General features: G+C 36.0%; 3 protein-coding genes across 5 annotated transcripts; 2 read left to right on the top strand and 1 right to left on the bottom strand.

Moving 5' to 3' along the window:
• The first annotated feature begins 85 nt into the window (after nucleotides 1-85).
• Nucleotides 86-5,577, top strand: prrg1 (proline rich Gla (G-carboxyglutamic acid) 1). Its single transcript, XM_039676824.2, has 4 exons — nucleotides 86-196; nucleotides 763-808; nucleotides 1,213-1,373; nucleotides 2,586-5,577. Exons 2-4 carry the CDS (start codon nucleotides 799-801, stop codon nucleotides 3,057-3,059), a joined length of 645 nt encoding a protein of 214 aa, XP_039532758.1. The 5' UTR covers nucleotides 86-196; nucleotides 763-798; the 3' UTR covers nucleotides 3,060-5,577.
• A 1,936-nt stretch (nucleotides 5,578-7,513) lies between these two features.
• cpox (coproporphyrinogen oxidase) lies at nucleotides 7,514-12,574 on the bottom strand. The gene is made up of 7 exons (XM_039676811.2): nucleotides 11,880-12,574; nucleotides 10,751-10,894; nucleotides 10,432-10,542; nucleotides 10,199-10,340; nucleotides 9,591-9,809; nucleotides 8,756-8,860; nucleotides 7,514-8,215 (listed from the first exon to the last, which is right to left on the bottom strand). Exons 1-7 carry the CDS (start codon nucleotides 12,412-12,414, stop codon nucleotides 8,131-8,133), a joined length of 1,341 nt encoding a protein of 446 aa, XP_039532745.2. The 5' UTR covers nucleotides 12,415-12,574; the 3' UTR covers nucleotides 7,514-8,130.
• A 902-nt stretch (nucleotides 12,575-13,476) lies between these two features.
• Nucleotides 13,477-20,281, top strand: ccdc181 (coiled-coil domain containing 181). 3 transcript variants are annotated; one of them, XM_039676797.2, is made up of 6 exons: nucleotides 13,477-13,705; nucleotides 14,848-14,967; nucleotides 15,270-16,190; nucleotides 16,315-16,461; nucleotides 19,307-19,464; nucleotides 19,569-20,281. In XM_039676797.2, exons 2-6 carry the CDS (start codon nucleotides 14,866-14,868, stop codon nucleotides 19,738-19,740), a joined length of 1,500 nt encoding a protein of 499 aa, XP_039532731.2. In that variant the 5' UTR covers nucleotides 13,477-13,705; nucleotides 14,848-14,865; the 3' UTR covers nucleotides 19,741-20,281. The 3 variants fall into 3 exon arrangements, with proteins under 3 accessions (XP_039532731.2, XP_039532714.2, XP_039532724.2); XM_039676780.2 differs by having other exon boundaries at nucleotides 16,288-16,461; XM_039676790.2 differs by lacking the exon at nucleotides 13,477-13,705 and having other exon boundaries at nucleotides 14,757-14,967; nucleotides 16,288-16,461.
• Nucleotides 20,282-20,772: the final 491 nt, after the last annotated feature.

The following is a 20,772-nucleotide window of genomic DNA, read 5'->3' as shown; positions in this document are numbered from 1 at the left end:
ACTAATTTCTTCATGTCTCGTATATCAGTCAAAAGAAATAATCTTGTTCTGTAATTACTCCTCACGCCCCGAAACCCGCGTCAGCTGCTTTTTATGTTCATCATTCTCAGAGCCATGGCTCTGTTCAGTTCATTCGGTCTGCGCATGCGCAAAATCAGGACATTGGGACTAAGCCTTACACGTTTGGGTGGAACGGGTAAACACAGTTTGTACATATTTTATTAATCTAATTTAAAGTCGCAGCTTGTTCTGTATATTACATACAAAAGACATAGGTTCGGACGCGTCGATGGTTAGATTAATATGTGTGTTTTTTATGTTGAAAACCGTGTCGACAAGCTTCAGTCGATATCAGGCTGAATTAGCGACACAATCCTGTATAACGTTACGTTACTTGTCATGTTTTTAATGCCTCGAGGCGGCAAATTTACGTTTCGATATAGTGAAAGAACAGTCTTGCTTGTCAAAACGTACCCGTTTTTATTCATGTGCCATTGGTTAAGTGTGTCCTATGCATGCTAGTAAGCTAACAGTCCTTATTGAGACATAATGTTACAGAATGATTTATGTTTTTTTTTTTTACATATTTGTTTGTTTTGTTGCTGTTTATTGTAACTTGACGTAGTGTTTAGTGTTTTATGTCAAAATTAATCTTGAATGTTCCTGTTGTTTTTATTTTGAGATACTAAACATGCATAAGCACAAGTGATATAAATGCGTGGTCGTTGACTAAATCTGGGTGTCTGTTCTGTCATTCTCAAGGTCCACAGTTTCCCTCTCTAACAAGCTGCAGGAATCATGGGAGCTGGTGAGTCCTTTTAGTCTTTTTTGGCCCGAGACTATGTGATATTCTCAAGGATGCTCTTTTGTTTTTCTTAACGTTGCTAAGATATGTAATGGGTCTGTATGCTGAGCCTGCTAGTGATAATGGATGTCAAGTAAAGGACATATGTCCAATTAGTATTAATTACAGATTATCAATTGGGGTCTCAGCCTACATAGCGCCTCTAATATTTAATCCATGACTAATCTGATATGTATGGCTCACAATATAGCATCTGTTTATTTCTCCCACTCTCAATGGTGAGAAACAGTGGGCTACTCTTTTTCAAACTTCCTGTGCCAGGGAGGAACTGGCATTTCAAAGAAATGACTTTGTTAGCCCCCCTCCTTGTTTCTGTGCTGTACGCTTATTGTTTGTATTTCCACCAGTGTTCCTGCCAGCAGATGCCGCACACTCGGTGTTGCGGAGGCTCCCGAGAGCTAACTTCTTCTTGGAGGAGATGAAACAAGGGAACATCCAGCGGGAATGCAGGGAGGAAATCTGCAATTATGAAGAAGCCAGGGAGGCATTTGAGAATGATGAGAAAACTGTGAGTTTGGGGTAGATTTGTGCTCCTTTTATTTTTGTTGTTGTTGCATGAACTTGAACACTACTTCTTAAATCATTCCGCTCTGTGTCATTTCCTCTAATCAGGAAGTGAGCATTATCGACAGGAAAGCCTCGCTGGGTTCACATTTTCTTGGGATGACTAATGATGTGTTAGTCAGATTAAGGATGTTTGGGGTGTGTGTTGTTGCAGGAGTTTACACTGTATATTCAAAATGACAGAACAATGATAAGCTGAATATGTGATGGCATAATCTATTTTCTAATCTAATTTTCACACTCATGGGTTTCTTTGAAGCTATAGTCGTAGTAGTTGGGGGAACTTCTAAAGTGGTAAATGAGAGATTACATTAATTTTTTTTTCTGTGTTCCCATTTGCTCAAATAACAAAAGGAAAACCCCACAATAGTTTTTCAAAACTTTCAAAAAGAGTAAAAAATTGAGATCGATTGATAACAGCAGTCAGAAAAGAGAAAGACTTCAACTTTACCGTCACTCAAAGCTGCTGTATTAGAAACACCCTCACAGCAGCTTTAAGTAGTTTTTTTTTTTATTTGATGCAAAGGCAATGCAGTATAGTGTTATAAATGTACATAATAATTATTTTTAAATTGAAAATATAAAAAACAGAATTAAGAAAATTACCTTTAAAAGGCATCATTACAGTCTGAAAAAGGTTTTATTGCAATTTTTCTAACAATTTAAATGCAAAAAAAACAAAAAAAAAAACACCTACATGTTTGCGGCATGCACAGTTTGGCCCAAAAATGTGGTGGTGTTTTTTTTTTTGTTTTTTTTTTAAATATAAAAATCACTATATGATGATAATAATGTAATGCGTAATATCATTATTTAGATGTATTATTATAATTATTTCGATTATTGATATTTTTATTTAGATCTAAATTACATTAAAAAATTAAATAACAAAAAAATAAAATATTATATTAATTATTTTAAAGTACAACTTTAAAATCAAGTGACCCAATCTCACAGCACAGGCAGAGATGAGTTTGCATGAAGCAGCATTTACTGTGAACTAAGACACTGAAAAAACTGGACCGTGATCCAGGAGCATGTAAAAGTGCACTTATCTGTATTTAATTAAATCACAATTTTATTTCAATCATCAGTTTTGTTTCGATTAATTGCAGACTTTTTGTTTTGTGTTTCTTTTACCTTGTGACCCTTGCAGAGGCGATTCTGGGAGGAGTACCAGCGTGAGAGCAGCCCTAGGCCTGGAGGCCTTGAGTCCATCGCTGGTGGCGTTCATTCCCTGTACTTGATCTTACCACTGCTGCTGGTTTTGCTGCTCATTGCTGCAGTTTCTATCACAGTTTGGAGATGTCACTCACGCAAAAGATCCCAGCAAAGCCCTGCCATTGGGCGTCCACAAAGAGACACAACCCTATCTGTGGTGTCAATGGACCAGTGGGGTCGGGACTACCATCCTGACATCAGTCCTCACTCCGAGATCAGCGCCCACAGTAGCCCCGCCTACCCAGGCGCTGACCTCACACCTGGGCGGGGCAGTCGGGGTGACCCACCCCCTTCATATGAGGAAGCTGTGGGCCATACAGATATACAGATTGAAACAGAGCCTCCACCACAATATGAAGACATCATCAGTAACCACAGTAGCACCGTTGTCATCTCCCAGGGAAAGTAATGCATCTTCCAGGCACCAATACTGTATATTTTTTTACAACTTCACTATTCCATGACAGGCTTTATTTTCAATTCCAGCACTAACAAAACTAAAGCTAAACTGCTTTAAAAAAATGTGATGTGAAGGCCAAGTATGGTAACCCATAGTCTGAATTTTTCCTCTGCATTTAACCCATCCAAGTTAGTGCACACACATTAGGAGCAGTGAGTCGTGAACACACACTGCTGCAGATTTCTTTCATTTCAGAAATGATTTCAGAACTCATGACGGCTGGAATCTTGACCCAAGCCCAAATCTAATGACAATGAAATACTCACACACATTCTTCCTAGTATGATTTACTAAGAAATGAGCTCAACATGTTTTTTCTTCAGTTGTGGCCTCTTATTGGACCATTTAGAACTATAATACTAAATTGTAAGATTCAGTGAAAAAAAAAAAAAGCACAATATTTTCAGGAAGTTGTACACTTTAATGTTTACTGACATGCTATAATTTAAGGTTCATTGTAACCTTCAGAGATAACAATTTTAGCTTGGGCTATCTCTGAAAACATTCATTACATATCAATGAAACATTTCTAGTTGAGGTTTTAAACACTGTGTTAGATTTAGTTAACATCATGTTGGTAACTGTTCAGCTGAATGGATAACCAATTAACAATGTTTGGTCAATGTTATCAGCAATGCTGTTTCAAGCATAATTTCCACAAATCCTGAATTTGTGTAGCATCAGCATTCTGAATGAGCCAGAGTTGTCAGCGTGTGTGAAGTTTTGACACACATTTGCTGTAGGAAAATACAATACTGAGCTATTGTATTGTACAAGTGTGGTTTGAGTTTTGTCATTGCAGTTAAGCCACATTAAGTTCCATGGAAAGACATGTTAACTAAATGGTCTATGCAACAGTGCTCTCTTTTTCTCCATATTTTTGGAGCAGTTTACATGGTCACAGCCTTGTGAAATTTATTGTGGCCAAGGATTAAGCAGGCATATTTAGCATCCCAAGCTGGGAATACTAGAACTGAACAAGCAAGAAAAATGTTCCACAGTGGAAGTGATTATTAAGGAACAAGAACCATGCTTTTTGTTTGTTGTGAGCTGTGTGCAGACTTTCTTAGATTTGTTTTAGAGTACATAACTTTGTTTTGTTTCTCTAACCTCTAACAGTTATTGACCAAGCTTTTTACTGGACGAAGGCTGATTACGCACTTGACTAGATTATTTGAAACGATTTCAAGCCTTTCACACTATAGTTTTGGTTTATAATTAACAACGTGAGGACTAGCAGCAGATGTTTCCCACTATAAATAGGGTCCACTACAAAGAAAAACTTTTCTCCATGACGAATGATTTTTTTTGGTAACACTTCACCTGAAACCTTTATGTATAATACATTATAAAGGGTTTCATGATGTACATTTTAATGCATTGTATATTTTCATAAATAATTGTTAAAGTTAAAATGCATTATATTTGCAGGTTCTTTGTTACATCTAAAATGGGGTTTGCCATGTTTTAATACATTATTTTTTACATTTGTAACAATGAATAGATCATGTATTATGGTTGTGGTTGCACTCAGTCATGAGACCATTATGCTTAAAAAGGCATAATTAATATGCATTAAATATGCTTTTATAAATAATGCATTACATATAAAGGATTCAAGTAATGTGTTACTGATTTTGCCTGCCTGGTGAAAAGTTTCAGACTGTTAAACAAATATGGAAATTTGACGCTAGCTTTCAGGTTGGGCTTGTCTGTGTTTAACAGCAAGCAGACACTTTTCAGTTCTTTCTTGGTTTCATACTCTTGTTTTCTACTCAGGCCCCAGCTACACTAAAGAAAAACCAAGAGAATTTAAGATTAGGATCAAATTAGGGAACAAACCGTCCCCTAAAATTAAAAGGAAAAACTTGACAAGGAAACGTTCAGTATTAAATATCAGGAAACTGTGGGTGTTGGGGAAGGGGAAATATAATGGAAAACAGTTAATGCTTTTGTATCTGTTCAGTAGCTATGAGTGAATGCACTTTTTTCAGGGCACCGATTGCTCTTAGTAAAGGAATATTATTTAATGTGTAAAGGAATATTAATGGAAAAATGTGGCAAGGCTGTTGGATTTCTACGGTTTATATTTTCTGTTCATCAACGACATGCTCGGCTTACATAAATATGCAATAAAATACATCACCAGCATTAACTCAAGAAATCTTCGTGAAAATTAAAACAGTCTCACTTTGCCTAAAATTGTTTGTTTTTAAAAATGTTATGAAATAAGACTACTGTCACTTGAAATACAGTCTGATGATGTTGCAAGTTTGGCTGGAGTTGCTGTATATTTGCAGGCTGATATTTCTGTGGTAGTTAGGAGTGACTGTGGTGGTGTTTATTGCTTAAGCCTTACTCAGAGATAGATAAAAATAGAAAAAAAAATGTATATATAAATGTGTTTAATTTTTTGTAATGATTGAGCTTGACTTTTTATTTGTAATAAAAAGAAATGTGGCCCTCAGTCCTCTGACTTTGTTCATCAACTGCTCTGTGAACTATTGTTTAAAATGTTTACTTCTAGTCACAGTAGGGATAGTAAAATATTTTACATTGTTACAAAAGATTTTTTTTTACTTAAAATTAATGTTGTTCTTTTGAATTGACAATTTATCAAAGAATCCTGAAAATAGCTTAAAGGGCACCTATTATGCCCCTTTTTACAAGATGTAATATTGGTCTCAGGTGTCCCCAGAATGTATTTGTGAAGTTTCAGCTCAAAATACCCCACAAAAATGTCATTTTTGGGGCCTGTTTAAAAATGAGCTGTTTTGGTGTATACCACCTTGAGCTGCATATCCCCGACCTGCCTTTGGATGAGGCAGTACTTCCTATGATACCTATGGCAGTAAGCCCGCAGAAGGGCTGAGAGAGTGAGGGAAACTATGGAGCGAAGTATGTGCCTAAACCTCACACACAAACAAAACGTGTTTTACTCACACCCAATGATTCACAAACAAACTCAGTGTGGTTTGTAAATACAAAACATCACTCACAAACTAATGCATATTGTTCTGCAAATAAAAAACGTACCTATCAAACAAATACAGTATGTTTTACATATACATAGAAACGTATTTCGTTTTTTATTTGCAGAACAATATGCATTAGTTTGTGAGTGATGTTTTGTATTTACAAACCACACTGAGTTTGTTTGTGAATCATTGGGTGTGAGTAAAACACGTTTTGTTTGTGTGTGAGGTTTAGGCACATACTTCGCTCCATAGTAACCGCATGCGACTCATGCATGCATCTTATTTCATCATACAATGCATTGCAACCTTCAAAAGCATTTTGCACATCTGAATGTTTACCAGTTTCTATTAAACCTTGCAACATTTTTCTTAAATCACAAGCCATATTTAGCTTTGATTTTCTACCAGCTTGTAATTTACAATTGTAATTAACTGAAAAGACAACACTCTTGCTGCCTTCTGCTGGCCATACTGTCCGCTTTCCAGCAGATAACGCACGCTCAACTGGCGCTCTGTCCGTGTCCACAACCGACATGTTTAATAGTCTGACATTTAATAGATTACAATAAACCGAAGCAAAACTTATTGTTCGTCCATTTCAGCGACCAATGCATTGGGATTACGCATGTGTGCACACAACTAGGCTAATAGTCTGTTAGATGGCCATTTAAACACGGTGGTAGCGCTACCGTCCTTACCTCGTCAGATGAACAGCTGATGTAACGTTAGGCCTATTTCAGTCGAATACAGCTCCACAACTTCGCTGGAAGTATCGATCCTCTCTGGCGCGCTATGCAGCCGATGAGCGTTGACTGTAGCAAAGCGGTCCCCTCCTCGCCGTCCTGATCAGCTGATTACCAGACGAGCCGCAGCCGGTGAAACATTCCTCGCATTCACCGTCCCTTTCCTCGTCGCCGCCGCCACCACCAACGATATGGAAAAGCGCTTCCTCTGATTCTCCAAACGCGTCTTTAAACTCCACCAAGCAAAAGTTTTTGACTTTAGATGTAGAGGCCAAGCTCAAACTTTAAGCCCCTGAGATGCTTTCCCAGGAATCGAGTAGTTGACGCACTTTCACCTTTAAAGTTAAACGAAAGAAAGTCCAAGTCATCTTTGTAGTTAAACCATGAGTTCGGTTTATTTCCATCATATCGCCATATCCAGACAAACTTCATTGCACCTGTAACCTATTTAACTTTGTACCGGCATCGGCGTGTGCGCGTGAATATGTGTTTGTGTGTGGTCAAAAACTGTCTGCTTCCGGATCACATCTAGGAACCAAAGACTGATTCCGATTTATGGTAAGAGCGCTAATTGGCTCTTAAACAGACGTTCCTGTAATTTTTAGATAGATAGATAGATGAACACCTTTACTAAATAACTTATACTTTATTTAAATGTATATCAAATTAAACCACATTTAAAAACAATTTTAAAAACTTTTTTTAATACACAGAATAGCAACATTACAATGTCCTGAGAATATTTCTTATTATAAGTTTAATTTGTGTAAAAACAAAAAGGCCAGTGGTGGAATAGAGATCTGTTAGTGCATGACAGGACACAAAAATGGACTTGGACTTGCAGAAAAGCAATTATGGCATGGCGGTTGCATCAGCACAGGTTAAACATGACCATTTAGACATTCGAGGGCTGACACGTCCATTCAAAAACAGCATACCAAGGTCATTAACAGTTTTGAATACACCAGTAGTGATAATTAAAGCAGTGCAAGCAGAAACAAAGCTGTAACTAAGTAACACTGTCACAGGAGTAAACACTGCCTCTCCAGTGAATCCATACAGCCAATGGCATTGATAGAGAGTTCATTACAGCCAAGCCAGGAATCGTGCAGTGTAGCAGTCAGTCAGCAAAGAGCCAATAAGTCAAATGTGTCCTGCCATAGTCTATTTGACTGAATGTTGTTGTTCTATCTTAATATCTAGAGGTTGCTGATGTTTGGTATCTAGAGACAAACCCACCCTCCATTTTCACAATTCCCAACCAATATTGGTGAGTGGACGAATGAATCTTCCTCTCAATCATATCCATTCTTTGGGGTTTCGTAACACCTCCAGTATCTCTGCTTCCTTAGTGCCTTTTGTGGGCTCATGCATGTACTCCCACCTGAAATGAAACATTTGAGTTTTTAATGTCAAACAATAGATAATAATTACAATAGACCATCAGAAAATTACAAAAATTATTAAAAATCAAAAATGACATCTGTTTTGGTGTGGAGATCCTGGTATAAGTTGACCTCAGGGAAAAAAGCTTTTTTTTAAAAAAAACATTTAAAGGGATAATTCACCCAGAAATGTAAATTCTGTCATCGCCCTCAGGTAGTTCAAAACCTGTATGAGTTTGGTTTTGACATTGATTTCCATAGTAGGAAAATAAATATGAAATATAATGAAAATATGGAATTTAATGGCTACCCTAAACTGGTTACCAACATTCTTCAAGATATCCTCTTTTATGAGAAACTCATACAGGTTTGGAACAACCTGAGGGTGACTAAATGATGACAGAATTTTCATTCTGGGTGAACTATCCCTTTAAAATATGCAAGTAAACAAAGTTCACAAAAATAACTTTAAAAAAAGCTTGAGAGGATCTTCTATGGAAAAGGCAGTAGCTGGTTTGATAGACACAGTTTGCTCATACCTTGCAGTAAGCGGTAGGGACATCAGGATGCTCTCGATGCGTGACCCAGGTGTGGCCAGGCCAAATTTCACCCCTCTGTCATACACTAAATTAAATTCCACATATCTAAGAAACACAAAGAGAGTTTGGTTACCTGCTGAACATTTATATCAATATGACATACTCTTAGACACTTCAATTAAGTCTCATAACTATCTTATATTACCATACTACTATAAAAAAATATTTATATTAATAATTATCAAATATTATTAATATCTTTATTATTAATTAAAAATATTATTAAATAAATATTTATAATATTGACAATAAGAGCAAGAATTTGCTGAATTGAATAAAAAGCCAAAATAACTTCTATTTTAATAAATATGTTGTGTTGTGTATATATTATATTGTATAATAAAAATTCAATTGTAAATATAATTTTTAATATAGTTCTGTATGTTATGGGTTATAAAATGGTTCTTCAATATTATACTTTTAATCAAAATATATATTCATATACAACGTTTCGGGTCAGCAAAATGTTTTTGAAAGAAGTCTCTTATCAAGGCTACGTTCATTTGATCAAAAATACAAAAGATTATAATTAATACATTTTTGTTGTTAATATATTTTAAAATGTAATTGATTCCTGTGATGGCAAAGCTAAATTTTCAGCATCATTACTCCAGTCTTCAGTGTCACACGATCTTACAGAAATCATTCTATTATGCTGATTTGATGCTCAAGAAACATGTTCATATTCCTCAGTGTTGAAAAGATTGATACATAAACAGTAGTGTATATAAAAAAGAAATTCCATAAACAGTACAGACTTTTCCCTTGAACTAACCTGCCTCTCCTGACTTGCTGCCAGCCCTTCTCCTCCGGAGTAAAGGAGTCATTTAGATGTTTGTATACTATGGGCAAGTAACAGGGCACCACGGTTTTAGCACAGCTCTTCACAAAATTAAAAGCCTCCTCCTGATTGGGCGAATCCAAATCATCAAAAAAGATCCCGCCAATGCCTCTCGTCTCTCCTCGGTGACGGATGTAGAAATAGTTGTCGCACCTTCAGTAGAAAACAAAAACAAATTTTAATTATTTTAATGATGCTAGCCAAGTGTTTAGGAAGAAAATCTATTTAATTACAAATGAAATTAAATAAAAAAAAGAACAGAAATTAAGAACTACTCTGTCATGAAGAAAGAAAGAAAAAAAGGAAGAAAGAAAGAAAGAAAGAAAGAAAGAAAGAGGATGTTACAACACTAAAGTGTTGACTCACACAATACAGTGGCTGCTTCAAATAACGGGAAATCTTATCTTTGCTGAACAGTTCAAATCCACCCAGAAGATAGAACACTCATACACCACGTGCATACTAACACACACACACACACACACCCATAACAGCTGGAACACACCCAATTCACACAGACAGAATAGTAATGAGATTCCTACCACTTTTTGAAGTCTGGGTAAAATTTAGGATTGTGCTTGTCACATGCTTGCTTCAAAGTCTTGTGGAAATGGGCGGCATCTTCCAAATCAATGTAAATAGGAGTGAGATCCGTTCCTCCACCAAACCACCACTGCTTTGTGCCTGAGAGAAGGAGGGAGAGCGAGATGGGTGGTGGACACAGATAACAACATCTCTCCTCACGCAGCCTCAAATGACTTCGCTAAACACTCACCATCTGCTTCCTCAATCTCAAAGTATCTGTAGTTGAAGTGCACTGTGGGAATGTGGGGGTTTTTGGGGTGTATGACAGAACTCACACCCATTGCACAGAACGGCAACTTCCCTGGAACACAGAGATAATGCTAAACGGTAAAAACGGATCATGTCACATCTTCTCAATCCCATGAAGAATGACAAATCATCACAGTAAAAGCCTTGGCAGTTCAAACTGAGTTCAAAAAGAAAAACTAGAAGAGGAACTGAAGATTTAAGGAACTGGTTCCTTCAGTCACACTCTGCATTCACCTCGAAATGGGAAGTCAGTCTCTCACCATCTTTCCCTTTCAGAACTTTTCCACGGCTGCGCATTTGTTTGGCGGCCTCCTCGGTGAGATTCCCAAACACCACGGACACGTTCACACCCGCTTTCTCAAAAACCTTCCCATCTTGCAACACACAGCTAATGCCCCCTCCACCTTTATCAGACACAAGACAAACATGATGTGTTACAGTGAAATACAAGCATGAAGCTTCTAGCTAATAATTAATTTATTAATGTTTCAATGTTATAGGTTTAATAAAGCTAAATCTAAATCTTTTCAACCCTTGGTTGAGAATCACTGATCTATGGAACAATTATTTTTATAGCAGATTATTATCTATCTATCTATTATTATATAATAATAAAGCACACATTTTTGGCACAATGAAACTAAATAATTAGAATCAGTTAAAACTAAATTTGCCACAAGATATATGGCCATTTATTGGCAAACCTGATATGGAACCAATCCGTATGCCTTGATATGCCTTTATAAAAGGATCATTTGTAAAGGCATATCATGAACTATTAAGTCCATTTCTGACTTTATTGGATAACAAAATAACTATAACATTCATACTCTAGACAGAAGAGTAGGCCTACATCTTGTATAAGTGTATAGTGCGTCACCTGGGACAAAATACAAGTCATATGATAAAAAGATACAAAGTCATAAGATACAAAGTAAAATTTATTAGATAAAACATTGAAATTGGGGGGAGGAGGGGGGGGGGGGTTACAAGATAAAAGGCTATAATTCTGACAAAAAAAGTCGAAATTGTGATTTCAAGTCGAAATGAGATAAAATAATAATTATGAGATAAAATGTATTTTTAGATCATAATTATGTCATAAATACGATTTACCAAACCATGCTTTTTTCTTAAGTTCTTATCTCGCAAAAAGGGGCCTCCATATACTTTACCTTTTGACCTAAACATAAATCAGTACTTTGGACCATAATGTTTGCTCTACTTTATCGAAGGCTTGCTTATGTTATGATACATATTTTAAAGTTTCATTCACACATTTACACTTACATTTACTTTTTAAAATGTAACACACATAGAAATTCATTATATTTTAATATTATTTAAAGGTATAATATTAGTGAAGTAGGGCAGCAAAAACGAGCCAACCTTCTTTTCTGGTCCAGCTGTCCACCTTGAACGTTCCTCCATCCACCTCCTCAAGGGCTTTACAGAACGCAGCCTGCGTCTCCATGATGAGCATCTCCATTCTCGTAGACATCGCGTCTTTCCTCTGCTCTAAGACCTTGATGTCAGTGACTGGTGGAGACATGAACGACTTGCATCTTTCCCGCATGTCTCCCTCCACTTCTTCAACCTTGGATATCTTCGTTGCCATTTCTGCCCGCTGAAAGTGACTTACACCTGCCGCCAGAACCCCAGTAACAGCTGCTGCCCCAGCAGCCAGAAATACACCTTTACCGTACCGCCCGAGTGAGACTCTCCCCGCCGATGCTTGAGACATCGGTCTCATTCCTGCTCTTATGAATGTCCATTTCCCTCCCGGAAGAAAGGCACATTTACGGAGGGTAGAGTAACGCGCTCCGAAGAAATCAGCAGTACCATGCGCAGAACGGGACGCTCGACACAGTCTTGCTATTGATCTCGCTGAGTTGTTTATTGTGTACAAAGCTACAGAAGTCATTTTGTCTACTGAGCGAGACCAACTGTATCTGTCCACGAGCTGTTAGTTGATAACAGGATCATAAATAGGTGTAAAGTAACTATATGCGATTTTGCACGTAGCTTCTTCAACAGTTCTACTAGTACTAACGGAGGCGTGTCTTGATTTTTGGATACGAATTACGAACCGAAGTGTATTATGGGAAATTGAGTTTTTCCACATATAAATAGTACTTCATTCGATTCAATACGGACTACATATACCATAGATGTGACACAAAAGCTAAAACATGATACGTACTTCCGAGACTATAAAAAGGTGGTCTTTTAAAAATGTAAAAAACGCAAGAGCCAAACCCTCCAAGTTATAATTTTTTTACAGTCTATGGTTATAATCCACACTCTATCCCAGGGGTTTCCAATCTTTTGGATGCCACGGACACCCAAATAGATCAGCCCTGTGTTGTGCGCATCTCTCATAATATATAGTACACTTTAAAAATAATATTATAAATCCAAAATTAGTTACATTATTATATATTGTGTTCTACTCACTGTAGTAATGTATTGTTATATGTATTTTAATTGTTTTGTTTATGTAATTTTAATCAATTTTTTTATTCATATGAATCGTTTTAATCTATTTCAATCTATCTAATAACTTTTTAATCACGTTTTGTATGAACTTATTTGTTTATTATTATTTATTTTCCGTTTTCCTCTAGACTTTCCCACAGACATTTGAACCCCCCTGCTCTGTCCTTTTATAAATACTACTACTAATAATAATAAAAAAATAACGTGCAATAATTGTTGCCTTTGTGCCAATGTTGTTGACAAGATTTTTGCAAGACAGTGATGTTTGAATTGGCATGGTTGTTAAAAAGTAGAATATTGCCAAAGCATATAAAGTATACAAATAGACAATAAATTTAAAAAAGGTAAAATAAGTAGAGAGTTTATGTACATAAATTTGTTTATTCATGAAGATTTAGCCAAACAAACCAAACTATCCTTTGTTTTACTTATTTTTCCACCAACTGTATCACAGATAAAATCTGGCTGGCTCTACCATCTACATTTACAAAGAGTCTGCGCATGCGTGGGCACCCACGACAGGCCGTGTTGTGTGTCTCTATGGCAACACCTGTTACATGCTACTTTGAGGCTGAGGCCAGCAGAGGATTAGAGCTGCTCTCCAATGTACAGGTGCGCGTAGAGACCAGCTCTCTGGAATATATAGGGCGGCTAATGAATTACCATTCATTATTTTTGCACTCAACGCGAGGCAACACAATACAGAAGTTTTGAAGGTAGGCTGTATTCATTTTTAGGCGCGGGAAAATAATAAACACATTTTAAAAGCAGCCGGATTGATCAAACCTATCATGCACTGAGACGAGACGACCACCAGGTTTGGTGTTATTATTAGCCTTAATGCACATATAAAATAGTTTTTATCACGCAGGTTTAACATGAATCATTTTGGCATTGTGGTGCATTTAGTAACATTTCTCTGGCATTTACAAATATAAATCCCCCTTTAAACATAAAATAGCATCTGATCTGTAAAGTCGTAATTAAAAAAAATAAAAATAAAGCTTGAATAACAACAATTTAGAATTGTAACTGTATGTGGACCAGTGTAGTTAAAGTTTTAGAAATTTTGTTGCGTTTTAGTCATTTTTACTAGTTAAAAAATAATTATATTTATAGGCCTATTTTTTCAATTTTAGTTTTAGTTACTTTAGTACATCAAGGAATACAAATAAAAATGAATAAAATATGAAAAAAAGGAAGACTGAATACAAATGAGAAATGTTGCTTTGGTAACTAGCTGAAATAAAAGAAGTTTTTTAAATATTTCATTTTATTTCAGTGAGAATTATGTGCTCCTTAAGAGGGCAGAACCATGGACAAATGCTGCTGGGACACAGGCCGGGGTCTGATCATCTCCGGCCGGGTCGCCTGGGCGAGGGTGTCTGACATTGAAAGACCCGAAACACCCAATGAACCCAGGATTCATCACTGATAATGTGTCCCAGTGCATCTGCATGATGTATCTTTTAACTTTTACCTGGTGAAATAAAAGTTTAAGTATTTTAATATTTTATTTCAGTGAGAATAATGGGTCAGATTCAATGCGTTGCTCTTTCTGAAACACTTTAATTTAAAGCCTTATTGCTTGTGGATTTTATGTCCATGTCAAAAAACACACCAAGTGTGTTGTACGTTTAAGTGAAACATGTGTTTCTGTATGTCATCTATGTAATTTTATGTTTAGATATTAATCTGTATACTTTAATGTAACTAAAATAAACTTAGAATTAAGAATGATCAATAAACTATTTACTAACATTCATGACAAATTTCAAATAATATAAGTATTTATTTACTCTAAAAGATTTTTTTTTTAATCTCTATTGTGATCCATGTTTCATTTGCTGTGTCTTAGTGAGAAAGCAAAGAGAGCATGAGTGTTTCGGCGGTCAAAAACAGTCTGGATGAGTATGAGGATGACTTTGAGAAAGACCTGGACTGGCTTATCAGCGAGGAGAGCAAGGGTGAGGAACAGGTAAGTGAGTCACTGCAAAATGATGTCAGAAACAGGTTCATAACTTGGAGACAGTTCTCTGGAATAGTGTGTGGTATTCCATTACACAGACGCTGTACCTGTGTGTGTGAAATCCACCCCACTGACACAGATCCATACACACTTTCACTCACCCAGAGAACTATGTCTCATGGTGTTCCATTATTCAACACATACGCTCTATGTATCTGATTCTTCAGAGATCATGCTCTCCTTAACTTGCACAATGCCGTTTTTCTTATTTTGTTTTGCTCAAACTGAACGCATTATTTTCCACAACAAAGGATCCTGATGATGATGACGTTGAAGCTCAGATCGACAAAGAGCTTGAAGAAGATGAACCTAAAGAAAGAAAGGATGTGCACAAACACAGGGAAATGGATGATGACGAAGCAGATGAAAGGTGGCCAACACCTATGGAGCCATTAGAAGGTGCGTTAGATCCCGACAGGGATGACCTTATAACCTCTCCACATTTACAAAGCGACGAAGACCTCGATGAGGAGAAGAAATACATTTTGGAAAAGATTCAAGAGGCTAACAAACAACTCCAGGACCAGGATCCTCCAGACCAGAGCCGCCGCAGACGGCTGCAGTTTAAAGACACTCTGGTTGACCTGGTGGTGCCTGCGCTGGATTTTGACACTCAAGAGAACAACAGCGCCTCCTATGAGCACTTAGAGGAAGTTGGAGAGGTGTCCGGACAAATGCAGAGGCTGACGATCTCTCAGGGAGAGGGAAGAGACATAGGAGACCCTGAGGATGAGCACAACGAGGGAGCGAAAGAAGGACGGGTTTTGGTTGAAAAAGATGGAAAGTTTGATCTGGTGAGTATAAAGGAGATGGAAAGTCAAGGATTGCTTCCTCCATTGCCGGTTTCTCACAGCGACAGTCAGCGAGCGTCTTCACGGCAAAATGAGCTTGATCTCCATCTCAGTAAGAGTCCTGTGTCCTCTCTGAGACAGAATTCTACCTCATCTTTTCCCCCTGGAACTGAGTCTTTGTACATCCCCAAACCTCCACCAAAGCACAGAAATAGACCCAGTTCAGCCAGAATGTCCCAAAGGGGAGCATGGGTCGAGGGCACCAAGCGCAGGGTCCAGTCTGCAAATGGAGCTTCTTCACATGCCACCTTCACCCTGTCACCACAGCAGAAAGAATTACTGGCCAAACTTCAGCAGCGGAGGGAGAGGCAATCCAAAGAGGTGGAATTAAAAACAGTTTCTGTCTGAATGTGTTATAAAATCTGATTTCAGTTTCTATTTGACAGCTTCGTTCAAGCAGGTTTAATGTTTTTTTTAGACTTCTCCCTCCTCTTTGCTTCTTCAGGATGAGTTGAAGAAAAAAGAGGAAGAGGAACAGAAACGTCAGGAGAACGAGATAGCCTTCCAATCGTGGCTTATGAGGAAACGAGAGCAGCTGCTGGACGAAAGGAGAATTCAGAAAGCCCAGGAAATGGAAAGGATGAGCTGCATGGTATGTCCACTAGGAGGACATTTAAGCAGAAAAAAAAAACAGGAGAACTGTGGCAATGTCTATTATGCTTGAGGAAACCTACCTGCAAAGCTACAATACTGTGAAAAGTTTAGACATTTGTGTAAAAATGCTGTAAAGTCAGCATGCTTTCAAAAATAATATCATATATAGATTTAACTTTTTGTCCTAGTTACACTTGCACATAGTTTTTTCAGGTAGATTTCCTAAAGCATCTTCATGTAATCACAGATGGACTCTGATGGTGAGATCAGGGGCCCGTTTCAATAAGGAGGCTCAACCAACTCTGAGTTAAAGCTTGAACTCTGAGTTGACTTACCCTGAGATGGGAAACTCTGAGTTTTCGGTTACAGAACAGCTGAAATGAGTTAGTTCAATCAACTCTGAGTTGACCGACTCTGAGTTAAGCGCGTGCACCACAACTATAAAAAGCCATTATCAATGGAGCGCAGATATTATGAGTCACCATGGCAACAGCGCCAGACAAAAAGAGGTGTTAGGTGTAATTAATTAACAAGTGATCTAAATATTGTAATTTAATTAAGGGGGTTACTCTTAATTCTTCTGTAATTTAAAATAAAATATGATGCAATTACATTAAAGAAGCTACTGCATAAACTATATACTAATTCAGTATAAAACAATAGTGCATTTAACATACATTTTTAAAAGTTATATGTTTTATGTAACCTTCTCCCTCTACACACTTTGATCAATTCAAGAATAATTCATGCAATTGTATATTGTTAATTTGAGAGCATTAAAAGTGCAGTTTCTTGTCTCTCCTCCTTGTGTTAATCAAGTGGTTGAGGTTGATATAGGATTTAGTAATATGTAGACCAATACTTTCTAGAGATAGTAATTATTACATTAATCTAACTACACCGCTGAAGATGTCATTTGTTGTTAATAATTCATAACTATTTTAGAGTAACTGTTATAATATCAGAGGTGAAACTGGAAGAATGTTATTCAACCTAAAGTAGTCTACAATTACTTTGATACATTTTTACTTAAGTAAAAATACCAGTCTAAAAATCTAAAAAGTAAAAAGTAGTTAATTTAAAACAGTAAAAGTTGCTGAGTAACTTGTTTAACAGTGGGGGTGGGGTGCGGGACTCCCCCATGTGGGGTATGAGAGTTTCACAGTATAAGAACCGTCTCAGAAAATATCACGGTTTATGGTATTAAACAATTATTAAATATATAAACAGCATTATTAAATTACGGTTCTTATTATTATCATCAGTTAAAATGAAAATGAGTTAAATAAATTAAACATTTGTTCAATAAAACATATGTAATCAACTAACTTCAATAATTGATTATGAATAAGATTAACGTCTTATTTTTATCATTAATAACTTATTAAATTATGTTTGAAAAACAATTGAGTTCTATTAAATGTTTTTTATTCCATTTTTTTAATGATTTAATAGAAATATATTATAAAAAATGGTGGTAATCAAATAAAAGTTTAGCAAACGTTTTAATCCTTTTACTTTTTGGCAAATTGCTGCAAAACAGATTTAGTCAATTAAAACATGGACAAACAATATATATTCCTTAAAGAATGTGTAAATACATTTTATTGTTAGTGTTTAAACAGCACTTCCTCTTTAAAAAAGGGGAGGAGACCGCAAGAAACTCTGAGTTTACTGAAGAAAACCTGCTCCCGACCAGGTTAGGTTCACAGAGTAAGTTACCATGGTAACTGACTCTGAGTATAAGTTACCTCTCTTTCAGAAACGGGCTTGACTTACTCTGCTTTCTCGGGTTTGATGTACCCACCTTTCTGAAACGGAAAACCCAGAGTTTCCCTCATTTCAGGGTTAACATACTCAGAGTTTTCACTTAACCTCCTTTCTGAAACGGGCCCCAGATCTCCATGTGGATCATACCAGCTGTTGTCAGACTCCTTGTGCTTACAAAAATATCACTGGATTATTACAATTAATGGCAAAAAGAATGTTTGGACTGATATTTCCTACTGACAGACACACACAGTGAAAGATATAAATAACTGGCTTAAAACCTTTTTTTGGATATATATATATATATATATATATATATATATATATACATACACACAGTAGGCATATACTGTATTGATTATTTTTTCCAAAAAAATTAAAAAAAAATATTGACAGACACAGACACATAAAATGTTTATTATATATATATATATATATATATATATATATATATATATATATATATATACAGTATATATAACATTATTTATAAAAAATATATTATAATATTTAATTATTTTATATATTTATATATAAACATTATTTTGCATATATATATATATATATATATATATATATATATTAGGGCTGTCAAATGATTAATCGCGATTAATCGCTTCCAAAATTAAAGTTTGTGTTTACATAATATATGTGGGTGCACAGTGTATAATTATTTTATATATATAAATACACACACATGCTTGTATATATTTAAGAAATATTTTCATGTATATACTGTATATAGATTAATATATAATTTATATTATATATAAATATAAATATTTTATATATAAATAATATATTTCTTTTAAATATACATGCATTGTGTGTATATTTATATATATACAAAATAATTATACACTGTGCACCCACATATATTATGTAAACACAAACTTTTATTTCGGATGCGATTGATCGCGATTAATCGTTTGACAGCCCTAATATATATAAATGTAAGATAATGTTTATATATAAATATATAAAAATAATAAAATATTATAATATAATATTACAAAAAATAATGTTATGCTAACCAAAGATTGTCACTTTTACTGTTTTTGTTGTTCTGGTAGAGGGATTCTGGTGACCCAGAGGAGGCCTTTAAACAGTGGCTCCAGAAGAAACAGGAACAGCAGTTCAAAGAAAAACAGGTTGAAGAGATGAAGAGACTGGAAAAGGAGAGCGGCTTTTGCCTGCACAGTCGAGAAGAGAGTGAGAAGGCCTTCAGGCAGTGAGTTCAGAACCATATTGCTCTTCTAAAAATCAGAAAAGAGAGGGAGAATCGTATTTGAAACTAACGTGCAAGCATTTCCCTCTTGTTCTTTTGGACAATAGATGGTTGAGACGAAAGCGTACAGAGAAAAGTGCAGAACAGCAGGCAGCTCGAGAGCGCTCACGCAGGCTCGTGCTGGAGGAACGAAGAGCAAAACGCATGCATGACCTCGTCTGCACCGTCAATGAGATAAAACCCTTTCGATTCAGTGAACCCTGTGGATACCACTACTGATCACCTCGTACACATCTGACCATTGTTATAACCTGTAGCTCCAATTCAGCAATCCATGTGGTTACTGCAGAGGCACCCATTCAACTGTATCTATGGTTACCTTTCTATTGAACATCTCAAAGATGTCTCATCTCCCTGATACAGTGGATAAAAGATCATGTGGTTAGCAACACAAACAGGAGCTCTCTTTTATTAATTTTCTATTCATCCATTTTCAGTGTACAGAGATCAAACAGGTGCTCGACTGGATGTCCCGCCGATCCAACAGCTTTAGGCACTTAAAATAATTGCTACACCAAGATGATTTAATGGAGTATTGCATAAATACGGAATCATCAGATACGGTCATTTTTGTTTGGCTGCAGAACAGCAGGAACAATAGAAATGCAGCAGCACAGTCCCAAAGCTTCAATGATCTAGGGGTGGTTGGCATGATATTTACTGCAAAGTAAAATGCTGTTCTCCATTCTAAACTGCATTGCTTTTATAATTATTATGCATGCACATTTGATGATCTTATATTAACTGAAAGACTATGGATTTGTACTTTAAAAAAAAGTGACTCAGTCACTGATAAGTTATATACACATATATACAAAATTGCATGTTAAAAATTCTAATCTTAAAGTTGATTAAAAAAAAAGTCCATAGGCATATTATGCATCAAATATATAACATTTCTAGCTCAAACAAATGCTGTTTGTACTATTTATTCATCATAAAATCCTTAAAATAATGTATGTTTTCAACATGATAATAATAAGAACTATTATTAATTATTATTTAGCGCCAAAAATACTTGAAGTGCATATTAGAATGATTTCTGAAGGATCATGGACATTGAAGACTGGAGAATAATTAATTATATTTTAACATATATCAAAATTGAAAACAGTTATTTTAAACTGTAATGATAATTCACAATAGTACTGTTTTTACTGTACTTTGATCAAATAAATGCAGCCTTCAAAAACATTTATAAAATCGTAGGCTTTTTTTTTTTGTACTTGTTAACTTTTGACAGATATAGGC

Source organism: Pimephales promelas, chromosome 14 (assembly GCF_988280905.1).
Source record: "Pimephales promelas chromosome 14, fPimPro1.hap1.1, whole genome shotgun sequence".
Taxonomy (NCBI): Eukaryota; Metazoa; Chordata; class Actinopteri; order Cypriniformes; family Leuciscidae; genus Pimephales; species Pimephales promelas.
This window is presented reverse-complemented; position numbering and strand designations above follow the sequence as displayed.